The 11075-nt window shown below is 37.3% G+C and overlaps 1 protein-coding gene across 6 annotated transcripts in view; it reads right to left on the bottom strand.

Moving 5' to 3' along the window:
- Positions 1-3089: 3089 nt before the first annotated feature.
- Positions 3090-11075, bottom strand: part of TOLLIP (toll interacting protein) — a 30324-nt gene continuing 22338 nt past the window's right edge. For 3 of the 6 annotated variants that reach the window (XM_054201492.1, XM_054201495.1, XM_054201494.1), the window contains 2 exons: positions 10765-10785; positions 3090-6576 (listed from right to left, as the gene is read on the bottom strand). In XM_054201492.1, the coding sequence (XP_054057467.1) occupies positions 6362-6576; positions 10765-10785 (236 nt within the window). In that variant the 3' untranslated portion in view covers positions 3090-6361. The remainder of the gene's footprint in view (positions 6577-10764; positions 10786-11075) is intronic. The other 3 variants (XR_008466422.1, XR_008466423.1, XM_054201493.1) reach the window with 3 other exon arrangements.

Raw genomic sequence — 11075 nt, 5'->3', positions numbered from 1 at the left:
CTGTATGATATTCCCAGTTGACACCTGGGAAGCTAAAGTCATCCATAAGGACAAGGGCAGTTTATCTACAGATACCCCTTAATTCCTTGTAGAATAATTCATCGATATCATCATCCTAGCTGGGTGATTGATAGCAGACTCCCACAACAACAAGCTTTTCCCCTGCATCCTTACCCAGATGCTCTCAATCACGTCACTGCCAACTGTAAGCACCATACAAACCAATTCTTCCCTTACAGATGGCACCACCACCCTGCTTCACCTGCTCTGCCTATCCCTCCTGAGGAGCCTGTAACCGTCCATCATGACACCCCAGCCACAGGACATACCCCACCAGTTTTTCCTTAAGCCACTGATGTCATAGCTCCAGGACTGGGTCAAAGTTTCTGGCTTTTCTTGTTTATTCCTCATGCTGCGTGTATTAGTATAAAGACATTTCAAGTGTGCTCCAACGTACCCAGAACATCATGGAGCAGACTAAAGGACCTTGCTAGCACACCATCCCTCAAACACTGGTGTGCCACCCCCAGACTTATCTCTGGCAAGCCTGGTTTTATCCCTTTCTCCCTTCAAATCTACTTTAAAGCTCTTTCAATGAGCCCTGCTAACACTTGCACAAACATCTTTTCCTCCCTTTGAGGCAGGTGTATGCCATGTGTCATTAGCAGGCTTAGAGGAAAAAGAACTTGAAATTTTGCAGATGACACCAGTCTCAGAGACAGGTATTGATCAGCTGGGTCTTCTTGTTTCTGCCCTCATCATTCCCTGCAACTGTAAGGATAGAGGAAAACACTACTTGTGCTCCTAATCTCTTAACCAGTTGGTCCCAAGGCCCTGAAGTCTGTTTTGATCACCCATGGTCTTCTTATTGCAACTTCATCACTGCCTACATGAAAAAGCAATAATGGACAATAATCCAAGGGCTGTAACACGGTAGGAAGTTAACCTGGGCCTTAGTGAGACAGCAGCCTTCCCCAAGAAGTGGGTCAGGTCAGCAAATCAGGCCTACTGTCCCCCTCAGAAAAGACTCTCCTACAACAGTGACCTGTCTTTTTTCTTTATGGAAGCGGTTTTGATGTAGGGCCTAGGACGACTTAACCATGGTGACACCTCCACCCTAGATGAATCATTGTCCTCATCCTTGCTTGGTTCCACTTGCAGAGTCTTACACCTATTATAAAAGGGCACCTGGGAAGGTGGAATAGTCATGGAGGAGATTTGCCTGCCATGCTGGGCGGGAATTTGTTGCCATTCCCCCACTATGTGCACTTTTATAATTACTTGGTCATACTTTTTTAAAAAAGCCTTAAGCATTTCAAATCAACCTGAATGCCCCACATTAAGCCGATTACTATTACAGAAATTATACATTCAAGGTAGAAAAACATTATCCTGTGACACAGTGACAAACTCCTGAATCTAATCCACAAAGAAACGTGGACAGCACAGACATGGAAAACAAGCTCAGTGTACTTTTTCACTCACTGTAGTTATTTTAAAATTGGAGATAATTTTAAAATAGATTGAATCATCCTTCTTTCTCTTCCAATGATAAATGCATTAAAATTATCAAGGTTGTCCATTTGTATGTAGTCTGTTTCATATTCCAGATTAGCACACAATGTTTTAAAAACCTGTTCCAAGTGAATTCTTTGAATACTCCAAAAGGCAGTACTTTCATAGTTCTCTCACACGTGGAAACACAGACACAGCTAAGATCAATTTCAATCTACTTGCTTTCCACAAATTAATTTTTCCTATCTATGTGCAAATTTTACTTCAGAAGTTATGGTACATCATGAGTATACAAGCCTATTTGTTCTTACAAAATTAATAAGGCTTTTCAGCAAGATAGTAAAGAAAATCTTTCTAAAATATACTGTAGTACAAAAACAGAATAACATGGGTTTCTAAACAACCTTCCTGAAGAAACAGGAACGAAAGCTGAAGTCTTCAGTAGGCTACAACTTAAAACCGCAGCAGAGAAGACTGGTAATATGGGTTTTCATTTTTCCTACTTATTCTAAGAAAACACGTTTGCACTTCTTCCTAGAGGCCCTGCTCTCATTCACGTACTTAAATGCTTTAATACTTCAAAATACACTGATTTTTCTGTACACCCCACACACATTATCGTTGGTTGATTAGCACTGAAATGAAAAGCTAATAAATATTAAAATGCTAAATAGATGCTTTAGCAGCCACAAGAATGTCAACATTTGTTTAAGTAAATTAATTCTCACTTTTCTTATCTCTTACAGTGCACTGGAGAAATATAAAAGCAAACCGTAAGCTTTAGAACATAAATTGTGATAGAAACTGGTACTCAAGGGCTAGAAGAAAGCACAATTTGAACACAGTTACATAGTAGGTACTAAGTACATTAGGGAAATAAATCAGAGGAAATTCAATTGTGAAAGACTCCTCTCAACTATAATTTGTTAATAAAAATTAACTCCTGATAAAAAACACATCATGAACTGGACAGTAACCCCAAAATGTTGTCTATAGTATCAGTGTGTTATCAAGCTTAGCAGTTGATTAATAATCACTGAGCAAAGCAATGATGTTAAATGAGAAAGAGGACCTTGGATATCATCTCTTTTTAATTCTATGATTGACTGCAGAGCTACGTAAACCAAATCTTTACATTTCATTGATTATATTTTAGCAGGCCAGCTAAAGGCCAGCTCTTACTGTAGCTAAAATAGCACATAAGAAGGTCTATTTCATAACTCTCCACTTGGACAACCCTCTCATCTAGAGATTTCTCAATCCCGTCACAATGCAGAGCATTTTCTCCACATCCATACAGTGTTCTTCCCTCCTCCCTTGCCCTCCAACATTGTCCTTCGAACAATGCAACCTCACTTCATTTTGACTTCTAGACCTGCAATACCGCAACATTCTCTTGAGAAAGTAACACACAGAAGAGTTAGAAAAAGGCATCTACCTAGAGATGAATGCTTAAAATACTTTTGAGCATTTACTGTACTAGTCCCACCAGATGATCACATTCAGAACCAGTGTAACTTGTTAACTAACGAGCAAGACTGATACTTGAATTCTAGATCAGAGACATAATACACTTTCATTTAGATGATACATTTATTAAATTAGAATGAAAAACTTAATGTACTTTAGAGTGCAAGAAACACACTTGGATACTGGACCTCAATACAGAGAAACAATGTCTTCAGAATTATTACAGCAAAAAACATCCTCTGTACTGTATTACATATCAACCAAACAAGCAATAACATTTGTAAGGGGAAAAAACATTCAGTACCATCAGCAGATGCAAAGACAGTAGAGAAGAAAGTAGCAAGGATCTAGCTAGACAAAAAATTTTCCTACCTTTAGCAAGTTTAGGCTCTTGGCAGGACTTAAACTAGTACTAAGAGCACTAACTTTTAGCAGATGCCAGTCTTACACAGCTGGCTTTGTCTCCAAGCTGCTTGAAGCTGTTGTGCAGAAAAAAGCAGCATCAAACACAGTATTATCCCATTAGCATTTTGTCAAAAGCTACAATCATAATGAGTGACAATTTATTTGTTTTAAAATCAAGAAACAGACTTTCAGTTCCAATGCCTTCATTTCACAGACCCTAGAATAACTAAACACTCCCTGCCTTTTTTCATCTCCCTCCAATTCAAACCTGACAACGAACAGTTTGACTGAGAGGATATGCATGCTGAAAAGCTGAGCAGGCTTATGATCAGTGTTTTGTTCCTTTTAAGGAGATAAAGTAACACATCTTGACATAAGTGTTTCAGCTATAATGCTTAATTAAATCAAGACAAAAAAAATCCCTGGAACAATATTTAAGTATAGTGTAACACGCTGAAATCCACCTACTGGCCATACTGCTCCTACATATCCCATCTTCAACTCATACATCTATCCTGCTTTGCGTAACATTCGCCTAGAACAAAACAAACAAACAAAAAATTCTAAGAACAGGAGCCTCCCTCAGAAGCCCAGAGCCTAGTTTTGAACAAACCTGGCTAACCTAACATTTGCACTTACCCCTCCTGGTGGTTAGGATTGAAAGGTGTTTATTCTGTGCTTGAAATTGAGCTGTAATAGGATGCAGTACAATTTACCAGCTGTTAAGTTGAACCATGACCACTTGCTTTTATAAAAAGCTGTATTATGGATCCCAACGTTTTAATATAAAAATTTAAATATATACATTTTCCCTGAATTGTTCCATCCATAGCAATTCATGCTATCTGTGTAAAAGTTAGAGCAAGACTCTTCCTGGAGATATCCAAGCATTAAATCCTTACAAAGTGTTACCCTTTTGGGTGACAATGTCACAAATCACTGTGCTATAAAGACCAAATGCCTCTACGCCTACCCAATCACAAAGTTTACCATGATTGTAGGGAAGGGGCAAGATTAGTTTCTTGATGAACACCCGTTTTACTTTAGAAAACAAGAATGTGGTGACTCCGTAACTAAAAGACACAGAAACTATAGCCTTGAATCTCATTATTGAAAAGCCAATTGGAGGATGCATAAAGACACTTATTCTTTCAATGGTAAATTTAAGATGGTAAGGAATTCATAAAACTTATAAATCATACATTCTGAAAAGACAGCTTTAAAAGGTCAGAAACTGGGATGATTTTTGGTGCTGTATTTCAAAAGTTTCAGTATCACTTTTAATCATAAAAAAATAAATATTCATGCTCTACTGCCAGTCCTACCCAAAGGCTTCTTGAATGTAGCTGGGGGCGGGGAATAAATTCAGCTTTTCAGCAGATCATAAAGAAAGTATTTTAAACACGGGACATGAAACAAAGAATGGGGAAAAATAGAATATGGGTCCCTTTTCCCTGTTCCAAACCTGGCTTTAATGTTCTCATGAATCACTCAAGAGTCTAGATTTCAAGTGTACATTCATTCCAACTCTTCAAAATATAAAGGTCTATGGCTATTGTAGAAAGTACTTGAAATTAAACATTAAAAAGATAAAACAGCAACATTGCACATCACTGGAAAAATAAACTGGTGCATATTATTTAAAGTGCATTACTTTACCATCTACAAAAACAGACACTGCAGAAATTTATCCAACAGGTGTTACTGGTGCATACTGTAAGATTCTGCAGCTCCAAGATGAACAGTTATCTGAAAAAATAACACTAACAATAAATACAAGCAACCTCCAACCTCCTCTGAGGATCAGACTGCAACTCGGATATGTTAAATTTTCTCTCAAAGAATTTATTCCCATCTGCAACAAATAATAATGAATTTACTACAGCAACTGTAGTCTAACAAGTCACTGAGCAACTCATAATGCCATTCAAAGATTCCGAAGCTACTTTTCATGTTTCTTATTTCAGATTACAGGAAAAAACACAATAGTTTTTCCACTAATGTAACAGAATAATTTTGCTGAAATATATGTAAAGAAAGAAGCCTTATAACCAGATCATAGATTTCTGCTTCTTTAATGTAAGACAACACCTTAAATAATTGTGTACGGCTTCAGTAATTTTCCAGGTATAAAAATCTTTCCTTCTGCACTTATCCTTTGAAATAGCCATGGGAGTGCAGAAGTAGTAGTTAAGAGTGCAATTAACTGTGGGAATACATTAGGGCTCAGTCCTGTTCTCTGCTACAGCAATACATACTGTATGATTTAAAAGTTACCTGTTAAGGTTTTACAGATACATAACAATACTATATGGGAGGATAAAGCCCCAAATGCATGCCAGATAATATATTGCTTTGGTGCCCGATGACTAGATTGAGTAGATTATGCTCATTACAAATACTAACAGCGCAACCTAACAAATTTAGCTTATTAAATTAAAAATCTTCAATCAGAAATAGTTGAATATATCACAGCACTACAGGATAAGGAAAAGGTCTTTGTTTTAATTTCTGGCTGAAATAGGCTGCTTGATGAAACCTGAATACTTCCAACAAATCAGTTACATTTAAAGAGCTAACCTTCCATGGGGAAAAAAAATTCAATCTAACAAACAGTAGTAAATCCTGTACTGCATAGAGTTACTTTGTAAGAACAAGTTTATGAAAAGGGGGAGAGAACGACAAAAAAAGCAGCATCACTCCCCACCCCATCAGAATATAGCCACACAGGGCACAGCTGATAGTAAAGATGCTTCAATGCTATATTGTAGCACATAAACTAAACTGAGTATGTACAGATTGAGAAAGAAAGTGAAAGAGATCCAAATGTCCACTGAGAAAAAGGGTTTAATCTTTCACACAGGATGAGCTAACAGAAAGCTGCTGGGAAATTCTTCCTCTAGCTAAATCCCTGGCTTGGCAAGTAAAAATAAGTGGCATCAAGGATGGGGACTATGCAAGAAGTAGGGACCTATGATTCTTCAGCCATCTGAAGCAGGGAGTTGATAGCTGCATCCTTGTTGCCCCTCTGAGCTTCTAGCACTGAGCGGATTACTTCCCTGTCCATGTTGGGAAACATGTCCTGGATTGATTTCAGGTCCTCTTCGTTACACAGGTGCTGAGGGTTGACTGCAGGAGGTGGTATTGCCACTGGTACCATGCCTGGATTACAGACTGCAGGCATCCCTGCAGGCAAAAAACAGAAGAAAAAAACCCAAAACATATGTGAGGGGGAGGGGAAATTAAAAAAAAAAAAGTCAATGATTTTGAAGAAGAAAGCAGCTCATGACTCACCCCAACCCCATTTCTTCAGCACTTTATTTTTTTAACATGTACACGGCAGCGGGGGTGGGGGGTGGGGGGTGGAGCGGAAGATTGTGGAAATTATACCTAGACTGTTACAATCAGAATACATCTTTCTGGAACAGGTTCTCTGCCCAAGTTATGTTCCAGAAGTGGTATTGGTCCACAGTAATTCAAAGATCTTTATGTGTAGCAATAACCAATCAAGAAATCACTACTAAAGATGTATTAGTTAAAATTTTTCTTTACACACAATACTTTAACACCAGCCTTAATATGAGATTTTACTTCCCATTTAATATAATTAGATCCTTCTGCAACCTGTTGGAGTCAGAAAGACTGTATTAGTCACTTTCCCTCAATTGATTTTAAAAAATGTGATGCACCCTACCTAAGTCCTCCCTCCATTAGGGGATGATTCATCACTTATTTTTATCTGTTCTTCAACTTTTCAAAATAGCTATTAAACCACAAGAGGACTTTTATTGTACCAGAATATCATACGACAGGAAGAGTCCATAGCAAATAACATTTTCAAAATGGAGCTGACAAAGTGATATACACAGACCACACCACTCTTACCCACATACTCAAACACCTATAATTTCTAAGGTATGAATGAGCTTTCCCTACATAACCATGTCACCTCCTCCTAAAGTTTACCTAGTTAGTTGTTTTAAATCAGCTCATTCTAATCTCCATTTAATTAGCTTATGCAATAGGGAAAACAGTTAACTTCAGAACTGTTTTTTTAAAAAAACCCCATCTGTTATCCTCCAGGACTCTGAAAGCCAGACTAATTAAGCAATAGGTTACATGCTACATTTGGTAAAAACATCCAAAACACAAGACTGGAAATAAATGTTATCTTACCTGCATTTTCATACTAATCATATTAACAATTAGTGTTAAGCTCTAAAATTATGATCTGAGGCTCCCGCTTCATAAGAAAAAAAAACAAAAAACCGCAACATTCCTTCCTAAGAAGGACAAAAATCAAACACAGTCAAGCACATCCATACTGATCAATGCTCTCTAATTTTTATTTTAAAATTCCCCTTGTAATCATCTTAAATTTTATTAGAAGCAAAAAAAGGAACCTAGATGCTTCAAGTCTAATGTACAGGCTGCATCTATTTTTAAAGGTTTATCCTGACAACTAAAGAAACATCCCTCTCATCTCTTCCACAACAGCCTAAACTTTAGCTCTAGAGCTTCTTATGCCATTTGGACCACAGTCCCTGGAATTCTGGCTGGTACTGTGTGTTTGAACATGTGGCAAACCAGACCACGTGTGCACCCTGGAGGCAAACCACTGCACAGTCCTCACCTACACTGCAAATGCACTTTACACAATAATCACATCCAATTGCCTTTTCTATAGGCATTTCAGATTGCCTTTTCTATAGCTTCAACAAGCCTCAATTCCTCACACTTCCCACAAGCGATCTAGGCATTTACAAGAGGTGAACAAAGACGCACAGCCTAAAAAATAAAGTTGCAAACTACCTGAAAGAACTGAGCAATAGAAGTAATGTTTTACTTCAACACAAGCTTCCTAATACTCTTCAGTAATTCACCAGCACCCTAAGATCATCCAGTTATCACACTAAATTGTGTAGGAACTGTGCATATGAGAAGTCAGTTTAAAATGTTAATCCAAATAAAACACGAGGCTCACTTCTCTAGCACTACTACATTCTACAGCTTACCAATAAAATTTGAGTGTCATATCAGTGTCAAAAAAAATCAAGACCAGAACACAGTTTTTCTTACTGCTTTCATCAAAACAAGATAATTATGACGCCAGATATCTGCACAAGCAGTATTCAAGAAGTATTTTCAATCTAAATATTCTGTTTTAGAGACAAGAAATTTCTTGATAGTATTGCTTTTCAAAATCAATTTTCTCAGCTTACAGCTCTAGAATTAGTTTATGCAGTCTACAACTACACTGTATACAAACGGAAGTTAGGATCACAGTGATTTTTAATAAGTATTTCCATGATAAATGCTTATTCTTCAGGAAACTCAACGCTCAAGCTATACAAATACCAATTTAAAGAGTACCTTGATTTTTTGCTTTCTTCCACACCCAGGCTAAAAGCATCCATAACTTCTGATTTACAAAACAGTAATCAAGACTTAAGCATGAACTTAAAGAACTATGCACTAAAATTTAGCAAATATACATATATTTATACACAGTCATTAGAGAAAGTTATAATAAGCATCAAAATGATCCATGTTCAGTAAAAAGCTGCTTTACTTATTAAGAACCTCATTTTACTAACAGGTAAAAACTGAAACTAAACCACTAAGAATCCACTATAAATGGAATTGCACACGCCCGTGTTGCTCTCAGATATTAGGTAAGTGTTATACATCAGAAGAATGGAGCACTGTTTTCCAATTCAGTGACATGACAATGGCAAACATGCTGGCAGAAGCTGTGACATTCCAATACATGAAATGAGTACATACAATAGCAAGTCAATTGCTAGGAGCAGCAATGGAAGCATCAAAGCTGTATTAACAGGGCAAACTACTAACTGCACACAAGGCATTACACACTAATTTTCTTATTTAGTCAAGTACCCTATATACTTAATTTCTTAACTCATTATTATTCTATCCTATGCACAGACCCTTTCAGAGTAAATTCAGGAACCCTCTCAGCACAAATTCTTTCATTTAAAGGAAGAAATCAGTGTCAACTTTTCTACAAATAAAAATAGGTCTTAATGATATTTGCTTCCAAAAAAACTTCATGCATGCAGTCATCTCAAGTTTTATAAAATGTTGCTACTTTGCAAACTACTAGAGAAGTGAAGCATATGGACCCAGAGAAAAATTCTGCAATTACACTGCTCTGAATAAACCAAATATGTCACAACGACCACATCAGTTTTATATACAGCATCTTTCCAAAATTCAGAGCATCAAGAAATTACATTTTATTTCAAAAGAAGAAATTCTAGAATTTTCTGAAAATACTTGATTGAAAGGCTGAGCCATTTTTTGTGATGACCAAAGTCTGAATGATACGAAGTAATACATGGTCTTCAAAGTGACCTGTTTCTGCACTGTCCACATGCTTCATAATCCTCAGTTATTTTAGAATCACAGAATGGTTAGAATTGGAAGGACCTTAAAGGTCATCTAGTCCCATCCCCTGCCATGGGGAGAGACACCTCCCACTAGACCAGGTTGCTCAAAGCCCCATCCAACCTGGCCTTGAACACTTCCAAGGATGGGGCAGACACTACTTCTCTGGGCAACCTGTTCCAGTGTCTCACTACCCTCACAGTAAAGAATTTCTTCCTAATATCTAATCTAAATCTACTCTCATTCAGTTTAAAACTGTTATCCCTTGTCCTATCACTATCATCCTATCACTAAAAGGCCAATGGTTTTATCAAAGTTAAGGATGTCACAGGATCTTTGCACATTCAAAATCAAAGGTCCCATAGTCAAATAAGTCTAATAAAGTTCAAGTCAGATACTTAAGTTGACACAGACCTAAACCAAATGTTCATGAAAGATACACAGTGATGAAAAAAAAAGTGTTATCTTTTTGAAAAAAGGCTTATTTGAAGATTAACAGAAGGCAGTTGGCAGGCTGTCTTCTCTGTCATTGCAGAATGGAGTTCTTCGCTTTCAAGTTTACAGAAAGTCATAACATTACCTGCTCCTCCCCAAACCTTGCAGTAGAACAACTGCAAGACTGAGGTTTCTCTTCTAGGAAACCAGTACTATCACCTAGGACAGCTCACTGTCGTATGACAATTTGAGAATACTAATATCGCATTTTATCCATCAACACCACTAACACCAATTACTTTAGTCATTACAGCTTGAAGCTGTGCAGATGCCTTTAAAGACTTTCCTACAGGTTAGAGGGGCTTTCACAATTTACAGGAGATGCATTAAATTGTTCTATTGTGACATCCAAGTGGCAATACCTTGTGATACAGTCAGCTGTAACAAATAAAGCTCAGTTTAGATGAGTTCATGCAAAGATTCTTGAGTCAATGAGCATGGGAGTGAGAAAAGAGCTTGGAAACTTACCGAGAGCAAAGTACTCAAGCCCTAAAGATAGGTGAAAATGAAGGGGCAAGGGAAAAGGAATAAGACATGGGAAAGAAACATTAATCTATTTTTAAAAGGAAATGAACCATTTAGCTTCTAAAGGTGAAAGTTGGATAAACTGAGGCAATTGGGTAAAATTTAAACTACCTAATATCAAAACCTAAATGCTGCTAGGATTCAGTCTCCCAACTAATTTGCTTCAGAAGTCTGAACAAGTTTCCTAAATGTGCTGCTTTTACATAAGTAACAATTATAGGAAGTGTTTTTAAAGTAAGTAAGCCACCATGTGT

This window comes from Rissa tridactyla, chromosome 4 (genome assembly GCF_028500815.1).
Source record: "Rissa tridactyla isolate bRisTri1 chromosome 4, bRisTri1.patW.cur.20221130, whole genome shotgun sequence".
Taxonomy (NCBI): domain Eukaryota; kingdom Metazoa; phylum Chordata; class Aves; order Charadriiformes; family Laridae; genus Rissa; species Rissa tridactyla.
This window is presented reverse-complemented; position numbering and strand designations above follow the sequence as displayed.